The 21291-nt window shown below is 39.5% G+C and overlaps 1 protein-coding gene across 1 annotated transcript in view; it reads left to right on the forward strand.

Moving 5' to 3' along the window:
- The window catches only part of TRHDE (thyrotropin releasing hormone degrading enzyme), a 1336029-nt gene that overhangs the window by 1285595 nt on the left and 29143 nt on the right, over positions 1 to 21291 (forward strand). The window contains exons 16-17 of the mRNA XM_073559980.1: positions 9595 to 9762; positions 16740 to 16880. Of these exons, the coding sequence (XP_073416081.1) occupies positions 9595 to 9762; positions 16740 to 16880 (309 nt within the window). The remainder of the gene's footprint in view (positions 1 to 9594; positions 9763 to 16739; positions 16881 to 21291) is intronic.

Consider the following 21291-nt stretch of genomic DNA (forward strand, 5'->3'; position numbering starts at 1 on the left):
GAGAAACGCTGGAAGCTCCTTGCCTGGAAGCCCATCCCGAAGCGAGAGTGGAGAAGGTCCTAATTGCAGAAACTCTATTGCAGGCCCAGAAGCAACAGTGTAAAGGTAAACCTCAAGCCCCATTGAATTCCCAATGCACACCGAGAGATAATATCAAAGGAGGTTAAGAGAATGCTAGACCTCAGTCTGATAGAGGAGTCAAAAAGTGGGTGGTGCTCATACTGAAGCTTGATGCCGAGTGGCGTTTTTGTAATGACGACTGCCGGTTGAATGAGGAGTCCAGTTTTGATGCATATCCGATGCCCCACTTGGATGAACTCATTTAGAGACTTGGGCCCGTAAAGTATATTACAACCCTTGACTTGACGAAGGGGTACAGGCAGATCCCATGTCCCAGAGTGCCAAGGAGAAGACAGCCTTCTCAAAGCCTGAAGGATGTTTCCAGTAAACCAGAATGCCCTTCAGAATTCAAGAGCCCCAACTACCTTACAAGGGGCAATGGATCTCGGCTCGACATAAGAAGTATGATGCAGCCTACCTTGAAGACATTGTATTCTTCAGCCTTGACTGGAATAGTCATCTATCAAAGGTACAGGTGATCCTGAATACATTAAGTAAAGCTGAGTTTACCGTAAATCAATAAAAGTGTGCCGTAAGGAAGGAAGAGGTCAAGTACTTAGGCTATGTCGTTGGTAGAGGCAAAATCAAGCCACAGTTAAACAAGATTGAGGGAATTCAGAAGTTGCTGCAACCACTTTCTAAGAAGCAAGTGAGCGAGTTACTTGGAATTGAGGGTTACTACAGGAGGTTTAATTGCTGCACCATTAACAGATCTCCTTAGTTATCTCAGTAAATTAGAAAAATTTACAAAAAGCAGCTGCAAAGGCTTTCTAAGCGCTTAAAAAGGTCTCTTCGTCTGTTTTACTAAACTCCGCAACTGTGGGGAAGACTGCTGACTGGACAGATGTCCAGAAGGCAGTCATTGACGAACTCCACAAGGAGGGTAAGCCACAAAAGGTCATTGCTGAATAAGCTGGAAATTCACTGTAGTGCTGTATCTAAGCATATTAATGGAAAGTTGAGTGGAAGGAAAAAGTGTGGTAGAAAAAGGTGCACAAGCAACCGGGATAGCCGCAGCCTTGGAAGGATTGTTAAGAAAAGGCCAATCAAAAATTGGGGGGAAATTCACAAGAAGTGGATTGCTCCTGGAGTCATTGCTTCAAGAGCTGCCACACACATACATATCCAGGACATGGTCTGGAAGTGTTACATTCCTTGTGTCAAGCCACTCATGACCAATAGACAACGCCAGAAGCATCTTACCTGGGCCAAGGAGAAAAAGAGCTTGACTGTTGTATAGTGGTCCAAGGTGTTGTTTTCAGATGAAAGTAAATTCTGCATTTCATTTGGAAATCAAGGTCCCAGAGTCTGGAGGAAGAGTGGACAGGCACACAATCTAAGTTGCTTGAGGTCTAGTGTGAAGTTTTCACAATCAGTGATAGTTTGGGGAGCTATGCCATCTGCTGGTGTAGGTCCACTGTGTTTTAACAAGACAAAAGTCAGCGCAGCCGTCTACCAGGAAAATTTAGAGCACTTCATGCTTCCCTCTGCCGATAAGCTTTTTAGTGATGGAAATTTCATTTTCTAGCAAGACTTGGCACCTGTCCACACTGCTAAAAGTACCTATACCTGATTTAAAAACAACAGAATCACTGTGCTTGATTGGCCAGCAAACTCGCCTGACCTTAACTCCATAAAGAACCTATGGGGTATTGTCAAGAGGAAGATGAAAGGCACCAGACCCAGCAATGCAATGCAGATGATCTGTAGGCTGCTATCAAAGCAACCTGGGCTTCCATAACACTTCAGCAGTGCCACAGGCTGATTGCCTCTTTGCCACTCTGCATTAATGCAGCATAGTAATTGATGCAAAAGGAGCCCCAACCAAGTATTGAGTGCATTTCCTGAACATACATTTCAGTAACCAACATTTCAGGTTTTAAAATCATTTTTCAAGCAGGTGTTATAAAGTATTCTAATTAACTGAGATGACTTTTCATTAGCTATAAGGCATAATCATCAACATTAACAGAAATAAACACTTAAAATAGATCACTCTGTCTGTAATGACTCCATAAAATATGTGAGTTTCACTTTTTGTATTTAAGAACAGAAATAAATTAACTTTTTGATGATATTCTAATTTAGTGAGAAGCACTTGGATTTGGTGGTTCTGAATCTAAAACCCCTCCTTAAAAGAAAGATCAATGTCTTTGGAAGTATGGTTAAGAAAAAAGTCAGTTTGGTAATTTTGTGAGAAGCACCTATATACAGTATATAGAGATAATGGGCACTTTTCAAGATCAATTAATAAAATGCAGGATTCATGGTCTTCTTTGACAGGCATTCCCATGCTGATGGGCAAGATTGTGACCACAGTTTCCCTATATTTCTGGACCTCCAAATGAATATTTATTCCATGTGCCAGATTACACAGGACTATGTTAGTTTTTTAATTCATTTCATTCAATGCTATTATTAAAATATTGTTAAAGTATGTGCTCAGAATATATATGTCCAGTATAGGATTGTCACAGATCCCTTACAGGTAGTAATCAAACAGGTAGGTGGCACACCCCGTGAATTAGAGTTAGCTTGAAAAAGGTGTTCGCTCCTCTTGAGTCAACCACTGAGCTCCTGTAGACCAATAGTAGACAGAGTGAGGGTGCTGCAAACCTAAAGGCACATGTAGATGATTCAAATAGGATTTATTGTCAATATTTCATATTTATTGGTTACACCGCTGTAATTACACTATTATTCAATGTTTCTGGTGAAAAACCCTTCATTCCATATAGACAAGAGGTCTCAAACTGCATTCCTCAAAGGCCACAAACAGGTCATGTTTTCAGAATTTCCTTGCACTGCACAGGTGATAATTTAATCACCTGCACACATAATGATTCCAGCACCTAGTGCAATACAAGGAAATCCTGAAAACATGACCTGTTTGTGGCCCTTGAGGAATGCAGTTTGAGACCTCTGATATAGACTATATTCACTGCATATAGATTAAGGAGATCCAAGGTGCGGAGTGCTATTTCCCTAAATATGAACAACCAGGATCCTTCTGTATCAAGGCCTGCTTTGTGTCTTCTTACAGCGCCTTCTATAACCCATAGGTACCCATTGTAAACAAATGTATATTGCAAGGTATTTTTTTTTTGCAGTGGCATACTGTTTAGGAAGGTGCAGTCTCCTGTCTGTATGATAAATGCAATGTGCATTTATCCAAAATAATTCCCTTTGTTATAATTATTTATAGATTGAAATATAGCAGCATGTCTTTCTATAAAGTTGTCAGAGAATATGTTAGATGGTCACTAGAGATGAGCAGATCGATCCACAGAGGATCGAATTAGAGTCAAATTTTCTGAAATTTGCTGTTTTATACTAATCTGAACATTTTGAGATTTGATATGTGGTCTTGCAAAAAAAAAAGAAATTGCTGGTCACCATTTCCCACAGTGATGAAGCATCAGATAGCAGACTAATGACTTTTTGTGTGACTGCTTTCCCATAATACTCTGCAGCTATGACATCTTACCTATAGCATAGCTACATGGATGACAGAGGGGGCCATTGCCCTTGGCCACGTCACATGAAGGGGCCCACGCGGAGCCACAGCCACCTCTGTGATGAGGCAGAAGATGGAGCTCTGAGGTGTCAGGGAGAGGGAACAAAATGCCTGTCTGACTGAGACTCTGTACATAAACTACTACAGTGGTTAGTCACAGAGCCTCAGTCCGTGCAGTGTATGATGTGGGCTATCTGACCTGGTGAACTTATTCCAGGCTGGACTGGCAGTGCTGCAGTTTGTCTCTCCCTATGCAATGTCTAATTGGTTCACACATGTTGGGTCCTTTTGCCCTTCTGGCATTTAACTCAGACACTTCTTAGTCCTGCCTGAAAACTTCATTAGTAAGTGAGGATGGAATTTATTAGATTAATTAAATTAGGACATTTCACGGTCACTGTGGATGAATATGAGAGAATGGAGGTATTGTGGATGCTGAAGGGGTGGTGGGTGAGAGGGACAGGGCACTGGAGGCTGAACATTATACTGCTTTGATATGAGATTATATGAATGCCATCACATGTAATAGTTGCTGTTTGGGGAAGCTGGAGATGGGTATGTAGGGTGCTTTTTATACTTCCGAGCTAGGTCTTTTAGAAGTATTAGTATGACAAGTCCCCTTACACTAATACCATGGCATGAGCAGCATCGTATTTAAAGGACCACTTCAGTGTTTTGTTTTATTTCACCACTTGAAAGGTGCTTTAAATCCAAGTCCCCTTCCCCCTGTCTGATTCTCACCTTCTGGCATTTTCATCTCTTTTTGCTGCCCCTTTTTGCAGTTTGTGACCCTCCGGCTGCTCCAGTGTTTCAACAAGTGAGCGGGAGGTCAATAATCAGTGTAAGTCTATGAGAGCCTCATTTTGGCCTCATTCTGGCTTTCATAGACTTGCATTCAGAGCTTTATGACATAACTTCTGACTTTTGGCCAGTCAGAAGCTACGCTCACAAGATGGTGCCACCGGACCAGAGCGGTGCCGAAAAATGCTGAATACGCAGAAAGTTAAGCATATGACCGGGGGCAGGGGGCTTACGCTTAAACCACAACTCGATCTCTGGAAAAGAAAACAAAATGCTGGAGTTGTTCTTTAATGATTTAATAATAAGCAATTTATCATTATAAAGTTATTAAAGGCTTGGGATAAATGTCTGCAGTTACTCTGTCACTGCAGACTGCCAATTCATGACAGGGAGCGCCTGCTGTCATGAGTCCCCAATATCACTGGCATTTTCAGGTGGTCATGCAACCACGTGTTTGCTATTTGCAAAGAGTTTAGTCATCACACAACCACGTACTCACATGAGCGAATATGGAACCATTATTACTGTACATGTGGCGACTAGGTAAACATTATTAAATGTTAAGTGGGCACTAAAAAAGCATGTTTTTTGTAGGGGCACCAGTAGCATAACTGCTGAGACCGTAGTCAGTCAGTGCTGGGGCACAGTTACAGCCATTGTTTTCTATTCAAAAAGTCGTGACTGAAGCTGTGACAGCCCACTCCTATGGAAGAGCGAACCTCCCAGGAGGAATAGAGTTAACTTTCTCCCAGCATGGGGGATTTCAGTGTGGGTGCTGCATGGTGTCAGAATGCTAATAATCTGTAGATTAGCCACATGTCAGCAAGATACCAGCATTACTTTACATGCCAAGTTCCCTTTAAGCACTGCAAAAGAGAAGGGAGGCCCATAATGCTGTGTATAGGGGGCTGTGAGCTCATCAAACTGTGCATAGGGAAGCAGTGGGGGCAAAATGCGGTATACCGAGGAGCTGTGACTGTGAGATCATCATACAGTGTATAGGGAAGCAGTGGGGACATCTTACAGTGTGTACGATAGCTATGGGCTCATCATGCGGTGTATAGGGGAGCAGTGGGGACATCTTACAATGTGCAATCATTATGTGAAGCTTTGAGATCATCATACCTTGTATAAGGTAACTGTGCAGCTTTATAATGTCTATAGGGAACCTGTGGGCCTATAATAATGCAGTGTATAGGGGAGCTGTGATCATCATACCGTGTATAGGGGAGCATTGGGGACATCATATGTTGTACAGAGGAGCAGTGGGGTCATCACATTATGTATAAGGGAGCAGTGAGGACATCTTTCGGTGTAAAGGGAAGTTGTGAGATCATCATACTGGGTATAAGGTAGCTGTGTGACATTGTAATGTCTATAAGGAAGCTGTGGGCCATCATAATGCAGTCTATAGGGGAGCTGTGAGATCATCATACTGTGTGTAGTGGAGCAGCGGGGACATCGTGTATTGTACAGGGGAACTGTGGGCTTATCATACTGTGTATAGGAGAGCAGTGAGGACATCTTACTGTGTATAGGGGAACTGCAGGGTCATCAAACTGTGTATAGGGAAGCTATCAGGATCCTGTCAGCGCTGGCGGACTGCCGCGGCTGAGCAGGGTCACTCATCCAGACTACGGGAGGGCCCAGGGTCCGAAACTGCAGGGAAGGTTCTGAGAACAGGACCTGCGACACTAAAGGTAGTATAGAGTACCAGGACCTACGATCATGTGACCACAGGGGGCGTGGCTTAGCATCCTGCTGCAGTAGATGACTGTAGGATTCTATTACAGGAATCCTGGAGTGAAGATTAGGGGAACTCAGGTCAGACAAGTGGGGGGGTCATACACAGAGAGGGCAGAGTGGTACCAGAGGAGCAAGCAGAGAATAGTCAGAACATAAGCAATGAGTCATACATAGAGATAGCAACGCGGTACAAGGGAGGCAGTCAGAGAGTAGTCAGGTCCAAGACAAAAGAGTCATACACGGGAATAGCAGAGCAGTACAAAAGGAGCAGTCAGAACTCATAACAGGGACAGAACCGGGTCAAAACCAAAAAAGCATAAAGTATCACAGTCACAAAGCACACCAGGGTCACAAACACTCTGCCAAGGATCAGAGTATGAGCGACGAGGAATGAGTCCACAATGAGGCTATAAAAAGCCTCCCAGAATCTTAGAGTGAGGCCGTCCAGATTAACCTCTGAACTACCTAATCCCATGAACTAAGCTGATCATGACAGAAGCAGTGTGGACATATTGAGGTGTATAGGGCAGCTGTGAGATCATTATACTGTGTTTACGGTAGTGGTGAGGCATTATAAGTCTATAGGTAAGCTGTGGGCCAATCATACTGTGTATAATAGAGCTGTACATGGGGGAACATAGGGGACATTATTAAATGTTATGTGAAAAATATTCAAGTTTGAGAGTCCTCAGTGGTTGATTCCTTTTAATGGTTAACTGAAAAGATGGTAACAAATTGCAAGCTTCCAAGAATACTCAGGTCTACCTGAGTAGTCTCGAAAGCTTGCAATTTGTTAACATCTTTTCAGTTAGCCATTAAAAGATATCAACCACTGAGGACTCTCAATTCTGAATATTTTTCTATCTACTGGCTAACACGGTACAAAAATATATATCTCTTCTGTATCTAAATGTTATGTGGGCACATAAACACTATTGTTATAGGGGCACTCAGAGTATTGTGATGTCATAGTTACATATAGGGTATTATTACTTTCTAGGGAAAAATGTAGAGGGCACTAGCACAGTGCACTAATATTTTGTAGGGGCAATTTTACCATCTAGAGAGCATAAAGGGGGAATTATTACTTTCTAAGGGGCACGGTGGTGGCATTAGTATGTGGGGCAACAAGAGGAGCAGTTATTTATAACATAGTAGATGCAGTAATAGGGACAAATATTCCAGCAGTGGCTCAGTATTGGGGTGACAGCAGTATGAGGAGTTTGTGCAGATTGAGAATAGTTGTGGACGGTGCTTGAAATATAAGAAATCAAGTGAGACGTTATTGTATTCTCCAATGATGGGCAAACCCGTGGATGTTCGGCTCCGGGGGGCTCAGCTGAACATCTAAAAAAAGTTCGATTCAGGTACCCAAACCCAAATTGGAACCCGGACCTCATGCAGATGAATGGGGGGCCCGAACATCTGTTGTTTGCCATGCTGTCATCTACAGGCAAGCATTAGCTCTGATCAGGTGATTACCACTGGTCAGAAAGCTGCAGTTCCCACACTGTCAGATGACAGCGTGAGCCAGCAATTGTGACCAGCGGTAAAAAGGTTACCAATGTTTTGACATTTATGCATTTTTCAAGGATATCTTTATATATTCAATGAAGTAATAAAATAACAATACTTTATGTTCCATTATATCGATGTAATAGTGAAGAGAATACAAGAAGCACATGTAGTTTTATGTCCAAGGATAAATAGATGAGCCTTTTCTGGGGTGGCCGAGAGCTGCTCTTTTTAGACTAGGGGGCAATAGCCAAGGCTCCATACCAGTCTGAGAATACCAGCTCCCAACTTTTTGCTTTAGCTTGGCTGGCTGTCAAAAATGGGGGGAACCCAACACTGTTTTTTTTTAAATTATCCATTTTAATAATTAAAAATAAACAGCTTGAGACCCCTCTCTTCTTGATAACCAGCCATGATAAACCTGGCTGACAGCTGAAGGCTTCAGACCGCAGATGTCGGCTTTGTTTGCACTGGCTATCAAAAATAGAAGAGACCAAATATAATTTTTTTATTTATTTATTTTTAGCACAGGCGCTGGCTAATGAATACTCCCATCAGCGGTGCCTGCTCTCGTTGCTATCAGCTACAGTAGGGGTAGGCAGATTAAAGTAGTACTCTCTCATCAGCTGAAGCCTATGACAGGCAGTAACCTTTTTACTGTTGGTCAGAGCTGCTGGCTCAAACACTGTCATCTGTCAGTGTGGGAATTGCAGCGCCTGACTGGCGGTAATGAACTTACTACTAATTAGAGCCACTGGTGTTTCCCAATCTGTCACCCTTTTCTGCTACTAACAAAGACGTGATGTCCTTAGTAGTGGCTTCTTTTTGAAATTCAACTATAATGGCCCGATTTTTACAATCTCCTCTAGACAGTTGATTTTGAGATGTGTCTGCTACTTGATGTCTATGGATTATTTATGAAAGCTGTTATCTGTGGTGCTGTGATTTTCTAGTTTTAGAATGTGTTAACTCTGATGAACTTTTCCTTTGCAGCAGAGGTAATTTTTGATCTTCAATTCCTGGGGAAATCCTCATGAATGACAATTTCATAATAGCGATTGATTAATTTTCATGACTGGACTTGACAATACCTTCAAGGTTCTAACAATTTTTCAGACTGACTGGCCTTCTTGTGTTTCTTCTCTACTTAGTTGAGTGGTTCTTGCAATTTTCTGGCTTAGAACAATTGTAAAATAGTGCGCAGCACTATAGAGATTTATATACCAACACTTCCTCTGCAAAAAATATTTGAACAAGATGGTCGCAAACACTTTCTGAAGGCCCATGATTAGGCAAATGAACTTATGACAAAGCCTACCTGTTCTTTGGAAGTCATTCCAGGTGACTCCCTCATGAAACTGACTGAGAGCAGGTCAATAGTGTGTCAAGCTGTTATCATAGTAAATGGGGGAACTTTGAGATTTAACACGTGATCTGGTTTATTTCACACATGTTTACTTACTCCTTGTTTGCAGAAGTGTCCTTTGTGGATTTGTTGCCTTTAGTCTGAATCTACCATGTGCACGTTCCAATAAGAACAAAGAAAACTATGCATGAACTGGTTTGTCCAAATTTTTTGATGTACTGTACATTTACATAACTCATAGTAAAGGGGCAAAAGCATTCACATGGTGTTCAAAGTATAGTGTGACTGTGCAATGATTTTTATCCAAAATTGTCCCATGATGTTCTTTACTATATATAAGTATCTGCTAGTCTAGAAAATCCAAAACTGTGGCATGACTTAGTCTATTACATACTTTACTACTAGACTATTGTAAGCATCATTGATAAGGTCAAACTTTTGACTTGTAAAAGATAGGCAAAACATTTTATTTGATCATGTATTTAAAAATGATTACATATATATAAGTATAATTGTTTTATTTTTTTAGAATTCCACCAAATGTCCGAGACATTGTGTATTGCACAGGAGTATCCTTGATGGATGAAGATGTTTGGGAGTTTATTTGGATGAAATTCCATTCTACCACAGCAGTTTCTGAAAAGAAGATACTGTTAGAAGCACTAACCTGCAGTGATAATAGAAACCTACTGAACAGGTCAGTGGATGCAAGATGAGATTTGCTAATCATTCATAAAGTAGTGAAAGTTCCAAAGTGCCCTCAGGGTACTGTGAGAAGCATGTGGCTATTGTAGAGGAATGCAGAGGGGACTAAGAATAGGCAGAATTTCTGGAGAACAACTTAAAATTAGAGCATTGGGTATTCTAATTACACAATTCCTAAGTTGTGTTCAATTTTTATGAAGAACCATTGAGTCAACTTACCTTATTTTGAAGGGATGTTTACTCTAATAAAGATATAAAAAAAAGTTTTATGTGGATGAAATGTTATAACATCCAGTGGGGGAATGAAGTGCAAAACCCAAAGCAGCCACAACTATATGAACAGACTGCTAGACTGTGGAGATTTTTCATTACAACTGTTTTTATAGAGGAAAGAAAGTGCTCAAAAATCTCTGAACATGCTGTTTTGGAAAAACAAGCACTGGCGTCAAGAATGTAAAAGAAGCAAACATCACAAAATCAATGTAATATATGGCTATTTCTATAAAACATACTTTGGTCATAAGTTCCTTTGAAGTATAGTTTAAAACATTAAATGTCTATGTAAAGAAAAGAACATTTTGTTGTTGTTTTTTCTAGCACTTTTGGGGTTAGTGACTTTTTTACAAAGTGTACCTTGCTCTAGGTATGGCAATATTTTGGCATTATTTTTCAAAAGACTTAGGACTCATTCACTAGTCAGATTTTGGGCATACAATTGCTATCCATGTTTTTACTGACAGCACTGGTATCAATAATAGTGAATGGGGCTGTTCAAATGTCCATGATTTGCTTGGTTCTCGAAATAGCGATAAATCGCGGAGACAGGTACAATATTCATCTGAGTGTTGGATCAAATCTGGCAATGCACCTCTATGGATCTGTGAAAAAATCAGAGAGCTCTTGGATGCTGTCCGAGTGTGGTCCCATTCTTATGGATTGTCATATAGGAGAAGGTGGAGAATCTATTTTTTTTAGAAAAGCTGTTAAAACTCAGACGAAATATTGATGAACCTCTGATGATAGTCTAAGGCTTGATTCACATGTCAGTTTTTCTGGGCAGTGTTTCATCAGTATTTTAAAGTGAAAACCAAAAGGGACTTCAAAACACAGGACAGGTCCATTTCTTTAATTGTAGTTTTTTCTCATAGGTTATACTTCTAACAAACACTGATGAAACACTAACCGAAAAAACTGACTTGTGAATGAAACCTTACATACAACAAGTAAAATGCATTTACAAAATATGTGAAAAATAAGAAAAACCACACTAAAAATGCATGTAAGCAAACATTTTCTTTGCTTCATTCATTAACATTGTCAGTCTTTTTGACATACATTTTTGTTATGGATTTTCTAGTGGGCTTTTGTAGGGGTTTTTACTTAGAGTAAGGTTTTACATATTTTCCTTGGCATAGAGATGCCTATGCAACAAAATGTCAGACAAAGCACCATGCCCCAACATTTTTAGCTTTTAAATGACACTTTTAACCCGTTAAGGACCAAGCCACTTTGTAGGTCAATGACCAAGCCTTAATTTAGAAATCAGACCACTGTCACTTTAGTGGTTATAATTCTGGAACACTTCAACAGATCCCACTGATTCTGGGTCTGTTTTTTTGTGTCATATTGTACTTCATGATAATGGTAAAATTTCTTCAATATAACGTGCATTTATTTATGAAAAAACAGAAATATGGCAAAAAAGTCTAATATTGTGCAATTTTCAAACTTTTAATTTTTATGCCGTTAAATCAGAGCGATATGTCACACAAAATGCTTAATAAATAACATTTCCCATACATCTACTTTACATCAGCACAATTTTGGAAACAACATTTTTTTTCGTTAGGAAGTTATAAGGGTTAAAACTTGACCTGCGATTTCTTATTTATTCAACAAAATTTACAAAACAATTTTTTAGGGACCACCTCACATTTGAAGTCATTTTGACAAAAATACCTAAAAGTGACACCATTCTAAAAACTGCAACCCTCAAGGTGATAAAAACAACATTCAAGAAGCATATTAACATTTCAGGTGCTTCACAAGAATTGAAGCAATGTGAAGGAAAAAATGAACATTTAACTTTTTTTCCCAAAAATTTTACTTCGGACACAATTTTTTTCATTTTGTCAATGGTATCAGGAGAAAATGAACCACAGTAATTGTTGTGCAATTTCTCATGAGTACATCAATGCCCCATGTGTGGAGGAAGACCACTCTTTAAGTGCACAGCAGGGCTCGGAAGGGAAGGAGCGCCGCTTGAGGTTTTGAAAGTAAAATTGGATGGAATTGAGAGCGGACGCCATGTCGTGTTTGGAGAGCCCCTGATGTACCTAAACAGTAGAAACCCCCCATAAGTGACCCCATTTTGGAAACTAGACCCCCCAAGGAACTTATCTGGCTTTGTGTTGAGCACTTTTAACCCTAAAATGCTTCACAGAGGTTAATAACGTAGAGCCGTGAAAATAAAAAATCATATTTTTTCCACAAAAATTATCTTTTTGCCACCAAAATTTTTATTTTCCCAAGAGTAACAGGAGAAATTGGACCTCAAAAGTTGTTGTGCAATTTGTCCAGAGTATGCTGATACCCCATATGTGGGGGGAACAACTGTTTGGGCGCATGGCAGAGCTCAGAAGGGAAGGAGCACCTTTTGACTTTTTCAAAGCAAAATTGGCTGGAATTGAGATTGGACGCCATGTAACATTTGGAGAGCCCCTGATGTGCCTCAGCAGTGGAAACTCCCCACAAGTGACACCATTTTGGAAACTAGACCCCCCGAGGAACTTATCTAGATGTGTGGTGAGCACTTTGAACCCACAAGTGCTTTACAGAAGTTTATAATGTAGAGCCGTGTAAATAAAAAATCATATTTTTTCCATGAAAATGATACTTTTGCCCCCAAATTTTATTTTCACAAAGGTGACAGGAGAAATTGGACCCCAAAAGTGGTTGTGCAATTTGTCCTGAGGACGCTGATACCCCATATGTGGGGGTAAACCACTGTGATCGCCATACTGCGATCTTTGGGAGGCAGAATGAACAAATCCACAAAAGGTGAAGAATTGGTTATATTTTTTACGCCGTTTCTCATGTGGTAATAGTGATTAGGTGACTTTATTGTCTGGGTCGGTGCAATTACAGTGATACCAGATTTATATCTTTTTTATGTTTAGCTTCTGTCACACAGTAAAAGATGCTTTTTTTGTAAGAAGTTTTTGCATCGCCGTATTTTGAGAGGTATAATTTTTCCATATTTCGGTCTAATGAGTCATGCGAGGGCTTATTTTTTGTTGGACTAGCTGACATTTTTATTGGTACCATTTTTGGGAACATGAAGTTTTTTGATGGCTTTCTATTCTGATTTTTGTGGAGGTAGAATGAACAATTAACAGGAATTGCTTCTTTTTATCCATTCCACGTGTGGTAAAATTGGTAAGGCAGCTTTATTCTTCAGCTCCAAACAATTACAGTGATACCTCATTTATATAGTTATTTCGTGTTTTGGCGTTTTTATGTAGAAAAAATAATTATTTTAGCATAGCTTTATTCTGGGAACTATAACTTTTTTATTTTTTCACTGATGGAGTTTTAAGGTGGCTTATTTTTTTGCGGGACAAGATGGTGCTTTCAGTGATACTATTTTTATTACCATTCAGTTTTTTTATCACTTTTTTCCCACTTTTCCAAGCGGTTTGCTATATTTATTAGTGGATTTTTTAAATTATTTTTAATATTATTTTATTTTTTTTTAAATTACTTTTTTTTACCTCGTCCCTTTATGGGACTTTCACTTTTTTCACTTTCTTTTGTTGCAGGTATAATACATTGCAATGCACTAGCATTGCAATGTATTATACCTATGTTGAAAGCTTCTGAAACCATGCTGTGAGCATAATCTCAGAGGCTTTCCATAGCTAGATGACCTGTGAGTTGTCATGACGATCCGGGTCATCATGGCAGAAATCAGGTCCCACAAAGACGTCGCAGAGATGCCGATCTGAAGGCAGAGCTCACATCCCTCTGCCACCCCCATGAACGCTGCGATCGTGCTCTATCACAGCAATTAGGGGATTAAAAGCCAGGGCCGGCATGGACGCTGCTCCTGGCTGCTAGTGCAGAAGCTCCACCACCGGCAGCTCTGAGCTCCTGCACTGACCAGGCAGGAGGTGCTGATATTTCAGCATCTCCTGCACGATCATGCTGTAATCGGTCAGTCAGATTGACTAACCGATCACAGCATTCCGGGTGCGAGGACCGACGGCATGGGTCCCTGCACATCTTCCCATGCCTCTCAGCTCTCATAGAAAGCTGTCGGCACTGAACTGCCACTGCATGTTTACATGCAGTGTTAGTTTAAATGCATGAAGGGCACAGCATGTCATGGTGAACTTACACCCAGCCATGATGGATTGTGTCCGTCAATGGTCGTTAAGGGGTAAAATGACATTTTTAAAGTCAGTGTGCCAGCATAGAGTATCTGGTCAAAACAAGTACAGACACTTGGTGCATTATGGCATGGTCAAACATTTAAGAACATTTTCCCACCTACTTGGTGTCCCTAAATCTCCACCACCCCCTCTTCTTCTTTTATTTTGAACTCTGGCTTTTTACAGTGAAGGAAGGTAAGAGATAAATGGAAATTTAGTAGGGAGGGAAGGTGCACTTGTTTGGCCACACCAAGATTGATTCAAGCTCCTTTGTTTTCTACAGTTGTTCTCCTTTTAAAAACAGTATGAAAAACATAGCCTATTTTTAGAGACCATTCTGTAAATCCTTGAAACATAGTGTTTGTAACATGTTTTGAAGCTTACATGGATGAGCAGGAGAGTGTGTGTGTGTGTGCGCATGTTTGTTTGTGTGCCCATGAAGGAGGCTTTAGGCTGGAATAACACAAAAGTTTTTTATGCAGTTTTTGGTGAGTTTTCTTTTTCATAGATCTTTTAGATTAATTCTTTATTAATTCAACATTATTGTACAGGGTGGGCCATTTATATGGATACACCTAAATAAAATGGGAATGGTTGGTGATATCAACTTCCTGTTTGTGGCACATTAGTATATGGGAGGGGGAAACTTTTCAAGATGGGTGGTAACCATGGTGGACATTTTGAAGTCGGCCATTTTGGATCCAACTTTATTTTTTCCAATGGGAAGAGAGTCATGTGACACATCAAACTTATTGAGAATTTCACAAGAATAACAATGGTGTGATTGGTTTTAACGTAACTTTATTCTTTCATGCTTTCATGAGTTATTTACAAATTTATGACCACTTATAAAATGTGTTCAAAGTGCTGCTCATTGTGTTGGATTGTCAATGCAACCCTCTTCTCCCACTCTTGACACACTGATAGCAACACCACAGAAGAAATGCTAGCACAGGCTTCCAGTATCCGTTGTTTCAGATGCTGCACATCTTGGATCTTCACAGCATAGACAATTGCCTTCAGGTGACTCCAAAGATAAAACTCTAAGGAGGTCAGATCAGGAGACCATGGTGGCCATTCAACTAGTCCATGATGACCAATAAACTTTCAAGGAAACTGTTCATGTAGGAATACTCGGACCTGACACCCTTAATTGATTGTATGGTGTGGTATATGGGGTACAAAGATAGTGGGGCAATTCTTCATCAATGTTAACCTCGATGCCACTGGAAATCTGAAATTGCTAAATGATGATGTTTTGCCCTCTCTATGCACTGAATATGGCACATTCCCTGAGTTTTTCCAGCAAGATGATGCACCACCACATTATGGGTGTCAGGTCCGAGCATTCCTACAAGGAATCTGACCCCCTTAGACTAGCATTTCTTCTGCGGTGTTGCTAAGGGGGTCAAATTTCTTGTAGTTTGAACTTGATGGACTTAAGTCTTTCTTTAACGTTGAAAACTATGAAATAATACTTTTTATAACATTGCATCTAAGTGAGATAGTATATCAGTAGCAGTATAGTTCTATGGGCATTACTAGATAGCTTTTCTTTGCCTGTACCTAGGAGAAATCAGATTTTTGCATTGACAGTCCAACACAATGGGCAGCACTTTGAACACATTTTATAAGTGGTCATAAACTTGTAAATAACTCAAGAAAGAATAAAGTTACATTAAAACCAAGCACATCATTGTTTTTCTTGTGAAATTCTCAATAAGTTTGATGTGTCACATGACCATCTTCTCATTAAAAAAAAAGTTGGATCCAAAATGCCAACTTCAAAATGGCTGCCATGGTCATCACCCATCTTGAAAAGTTTCCACCCTCCCATATACTAATGTGCCACATACAGGAAGTTGATATCACCAACCATTCCCATTTTATGTAGATGTATCCATATAAATGGCCCTCCCTGTAGAAAGGTGCAGTTAAATCCCTAATCCTTCTTCTACTGTCATATTTTATTTGTTTGAATTTTCTAACATTAATGAAAAACAATGCTGCAGAAATTAAATTAATGAATGTATATTTATATAGTTCCCCTTTGAACGAGCTCCAGCAGTCCTCACAATCTTTGAGTGTCCATTTTAATCAATCAGTGGTCATGTACCATACTATTGGCATCATGGCTGCAAACACATAGTAAATATGATACTTTTGCAGCACATGATGGCAGAGCCACAGATTGAGCACAGCGGTCAGTTGTTGACTACTTGTAAGCAAAGTATGGGATCAAAGCAAAAGCATGAGAGCTCGATTAGAGGGCAGTGTTTTGAAAACAATTTCCAAAGTTTTAAAACACTAAGCCAAAATCAGATGTCATCATAAAAGAAGCAAAGGTATAACGTAAAGTCTTTACCCTTTAACTTTGCCCACGCCAAAGTAAAAAAAAACTGCTCATAAAACTATATTGAACTGCATGTGTGCTTCCAGCTTCAGATCTATTTTTGATTTTCATTTCATGAAATGGAAAACAAATAATTTTTTTCTTCAGAGAAAATAACATCATTTATCTACATTTACCACAAAGGCTTCTAAACCTGTCACTAAATTCTGAAGTAGTGCTGGATCAAGATGCCATTGATGTTATAATTCATGTAGCAAGAAATCCACATGGAAGAGACTTAGCCTGGAAATTTTTCAGAGATAAATGGAAAATTCTAAATGCCAGGTATGTAGTGTTTTTTTAAATTGTCATCTTATTTAGTACGTCAGGCAAAATGTCCTGCACATGTCACAAAACAATGATGATGTTGCACCAGACCTAACAGTCAAATGAGGCGATGGGAATAACAATGGATAAAATGTGGTCTGAAGGGTCTCTGGTCCAGCAAATGTGGACTATTTGAGAATCTTTTTGCTCAACTCTAGATCTGAGAATTTTTCAAAGATTTTTTTAACATTTAAAAGATATTTTAAGTAATCTGATTTCTCCTAGGTACAGGCAAAGAAAGACTATCTAGTAATGCCCGTAAAACTATACTGCTACTGATAAACTATTAATTCTTAGTTTTTAACATTAAAGAAAGACTTAAGTCCATCAAGTTCAAACTAAAGTCTAACATGTTGATTCAGAGGAAGGCCAAAATCCCATGGGGAAGACACTAATAGCTCCATATTAAGGAACAAATTAATTACCGACTCCATATACAGCAATCAAACTAGTTTCCTGGATCAACGCCCTATCACAAAAACTAAAGCTCATGACCAGTTACATTATATTTTTCAAGAAAGGCATCCAGAATCTGCATCTGGGATTATAATGAAACCGTCTTTCCTCTAAATACAGCGGATTCCCCCTTGTCCTAGTCGCAACCCTAAGTGTAAAAAGATTGTTACAAAGATCGATGTAGTGTCCCCTCTGATATTTATACCTTTTAATAAGATTGCTCCTGAGGATTTGTTTTTCCAAACTGCATAACGCTAAGTTTAATAAACTATCTTACTATTGCAGTCTGCCCATTTCCTTAATAACCTTGGTTGCTCTTGTCTGCAACCAATCTAGTTCAGCTATGTCCTCTTATACATCAGAGACCAAAGTTGTACATAGTATTCTCAGTGTAGCAGCACTAGTGACTTGTAAAGAGGCACAAATATGTTCTAATCAGGATGAGTCTATGTCTCGTTCAATGCATTACATTATTTTTTTCGAAATGGCAGCAACTGCCTGACACAAGTGACTAAAGTGGAGCTTGCCATCCACCCATACACCCAAGTCTTTTTCAGTGACAGTTATGCCCAGTATTTTACAATTTACTACATAATTATACATTTTATTTCCTCTGCCAAAGTGTATAACCTTACATTTATCTACATTAAGTTACAATTAACAAAGAAACAACAATACACCCTCAAGATATACCCAAACTTATCACACTAATCAAAAAATTTACAAGATGACCATCACCAATATATGCACATATTAATCATAAGGTGTACTGAAAGGAGAAATTGGAATCCACTAAGTAATGAGAAAGATTATCCCAAGAAAACAAGTGCCAAATAATTATATCGGATCACAAATTATTCAAATTAAAAAACCTTTATTGATACAGATGGCAAATAGTAGTAATGAATATTAAAAAAGTGCCTGTGCTAGGATAAGATAATAATTAACAGCATTTAAAATTATATATAATAATGGTATGTGAATCTGACGACTGAGGGGATATAGAATAAATTAATCAGTCACATACTGTAATCAGGGTAAAAGGTCTCAAATAACACTGTGTTACCAAGGTTTCGCCCCTCGGACAATTTTGAGCGTCCTTGATAGATTTTTTCATGCTGATTTCAGAAATGACTTCAGATTTTTCCTATCATGTAAGGTTTTTGAAAAATGATATGAAACATTATAATATTATGTTAGAATTCTAAAAACTCATATATGAACTTTTTGTGAAACAGTATATTCTGAATTTTCCGCTGAAATAACATAAATTGCTGATCTACACATATGCAAGCACTTATTATGCGAATTCTGCGCAGGCGCAGTGAATAATTCGGCTGACTGTGTACAGAGCATACCACATCTCCTGGGCAGGGGAGGAATCAAAAGACAATACTGACATACTTAGAGCTCGGCTGAATGGATTACGACCTTCAATGCCGTTCGCTGTCCCAATGATATGGAGAGAGCAGAGAATTATTGTAACAGATTGCTACTTCTGCCTTACAAATGTAACAGAAGATTCAGCAAAGAACAAGAAATCAATAGAATATCCTAATCTTCCTTCAGCCATAAGACCAGTGCCACACGATGAAAGACTTCATGTTCCAAAGCCACCAGTGTCAACAGAGTCAACAGTGTGATGCAGCAGCAAAAAAGGCAAATGCAGTTCTAGGATGTATTAACAGAAGCATACAGTCTAGATCACGTGAAGTCATTATTTCCCTCTACTCCTCTTTGGTCAGACCTCATCTGGAATATTGTGTCCAGTTTTGGGCCCCACATTTTAAAAAAGACATCAACAAACTGGAGCAAGTTCAGAAAAGAGCGACCAGAATGGTGACCGGTCTGCAAACCCTGTCTTATGAGGAAAGGTTGCAGGATTTGGGAATGTTTAGTTTGCAAAAGAGAAGACTGAGAGGAGACTTAATTGCTGTCTACAAATATCTAAAGGGCTGTCACATTGTAGAAGGCTCAACTTTATTCTCATTTGCACAAGGAAAGACTAGAAGCAATGGGATGAAACTGAATGGGAGGAGACACAGATTAGATATTAGAAAAAACTTTTTGACAGTTAGAGTGATCAATGAGTGGAACAGGCTGCCACGAGAAGTGGTGAGTTCTCCTTCAATGGAAGTCTTCAAACAGAGGCTGGACAGACATCTGACTGGGATGATTTAGCGAATCCTGCTTTGAGCAGGGGGTTGGACCAGATGGCCCAGGAGGTCCCTTCCAACTCTACGATTCTATGATTCTATGATTCTATGATTCTATGATTCTATGATTCTATGATTTCCACCCAAAGTATGGACAGTGGAGGATGACGAGGATGAACTAACAATATCAGTGGAAAATGAAACTGCTGCAGACCCAGACTTTGAGCCTTCTACATTTAATCCACATCTGTTCAGTCAAGCTGATCTGAGTGACTTGTCAGAGATTTGAGATTGTCAAGGAGGCAACCAGAATTATTGGGATCAAGGCTACAAGAACGGAATCTCTTATTACCAGGAACAAGAATTTCTGTTTTTCGCAGTCTTCAAGAAGACCTTAATCAATTTTTCAACCATGTTGACAGTTTAACCTTTCATAACAATGTCTTGGGATTGTTTGGTGCTCTTAGATGTGAACATGATGCGATGGAATGGCGACTGTTCATTGACTCTTCAGTTTTAAGTCTGAAGGCTGTTTTCTACACAGCGGAAATATCTATCCTTCTATACCTATTGGGCATGTCGTACACATGAAAGAAATGCATGAGAATATAGAGGTGCTGTTGACCCATATTTATTATAGAAACTATAACTGGAACATATGTGGTGATCTAAAAGTTGTTGCACTTCTTCTTGGACTGCAGCTTGGATAGACCAAGTATTGTTGTTTCATTTGTGAGTGGGACAGTCATGCACGAGAAATGCACTATTTCAGAAAGGACTGGCCACTCCACAAAAACCTGATTGCTGGACAGAAGAATGTTAAACATAATCCTCTCATTGATCCAGCAAATATATTTGTCCCTCCTTTGCATATTAAACTTGGGCTTATGAAGAATTTTGTCAAAGCAATGAGTAAAGAATCAGAAGCCTTTTCTTACTTGCGACAGAAATTTCCAAGAATGAGTGATGCAAAGATTAAAGAATGTATTTATATTGGCCCACAGATCAGAGATATAATGAATGACAGTAGCTTTGATGGTCTTTTGCAAGGTGCTGAACAAGTGGCATGAAGACCCTTTAAATATGTTACCTTCAACTTCCTTGGCAAAAGCAGGGCACCGAACTTTGAACAATTTGTGGTCAACATGCTCACAGCATATAATTTGATGAAATGCAATATGTAACTTAAAATGCATTTTCTACATTCTCACTTGGACTTTTTTCCAGCCAATCTTGGTGCCGTTAAAGATGAATATGGTGAAAGATTTCATCAAGGCATTGCGCTGATGGAGAAAAGATACCAGGGAAAGTGGAGTACGTCAATGCTGGCTGACTATTGCTGGAATCTTATTCGAGAAGCATCTGACATGGATTATAAATGAAAGTCATCTGCAAAACACTTTTGAACAATTGCTTATGCTACTGACATCAATGTACATGTATCTAGTGTCTCGGACATCATAATGTAGACTATAAACTGTTGTTTCTTAACCCCTTACTGCCAATTGACGGAATAGTACGTCAGCTGGCAGTATCCCGCACTTTGAGGTGGGCTCCAGCGGTGAGCCCACCTTAAAGCCATGACATGTCAGCTGTTTTTAACAGCTGACATGTGCCTGCATAGGCTCGAGTGGAATCGCGATCCACCTGCGCCTATTAAGTAGTTAAATGCCGCTGTCAAACTCTGACAGCGGGCATTTAAATGCACTTCTGGATGCCGGTCCAGAAGTACGTGCAGCGCCTACCCAGTCACGCGA

The sequence above is a fragment of the Dendrobates tinctorius genome, unplaced genomic scaffold (genome assembly GCF_039654945.1).
Source record: "Dendrobates tinctorius isolate UK_male_01 unplaced genomic scaffold, ASM3965494v1 ptg000290l, whole genome shotgun sequence".
Lineage (NCBI taxonomy): Eukaryota > Metazoa > Chordata > Amphibia > Anura > Dendrobatidae > Dendrobates > Dendrobates tinctorius.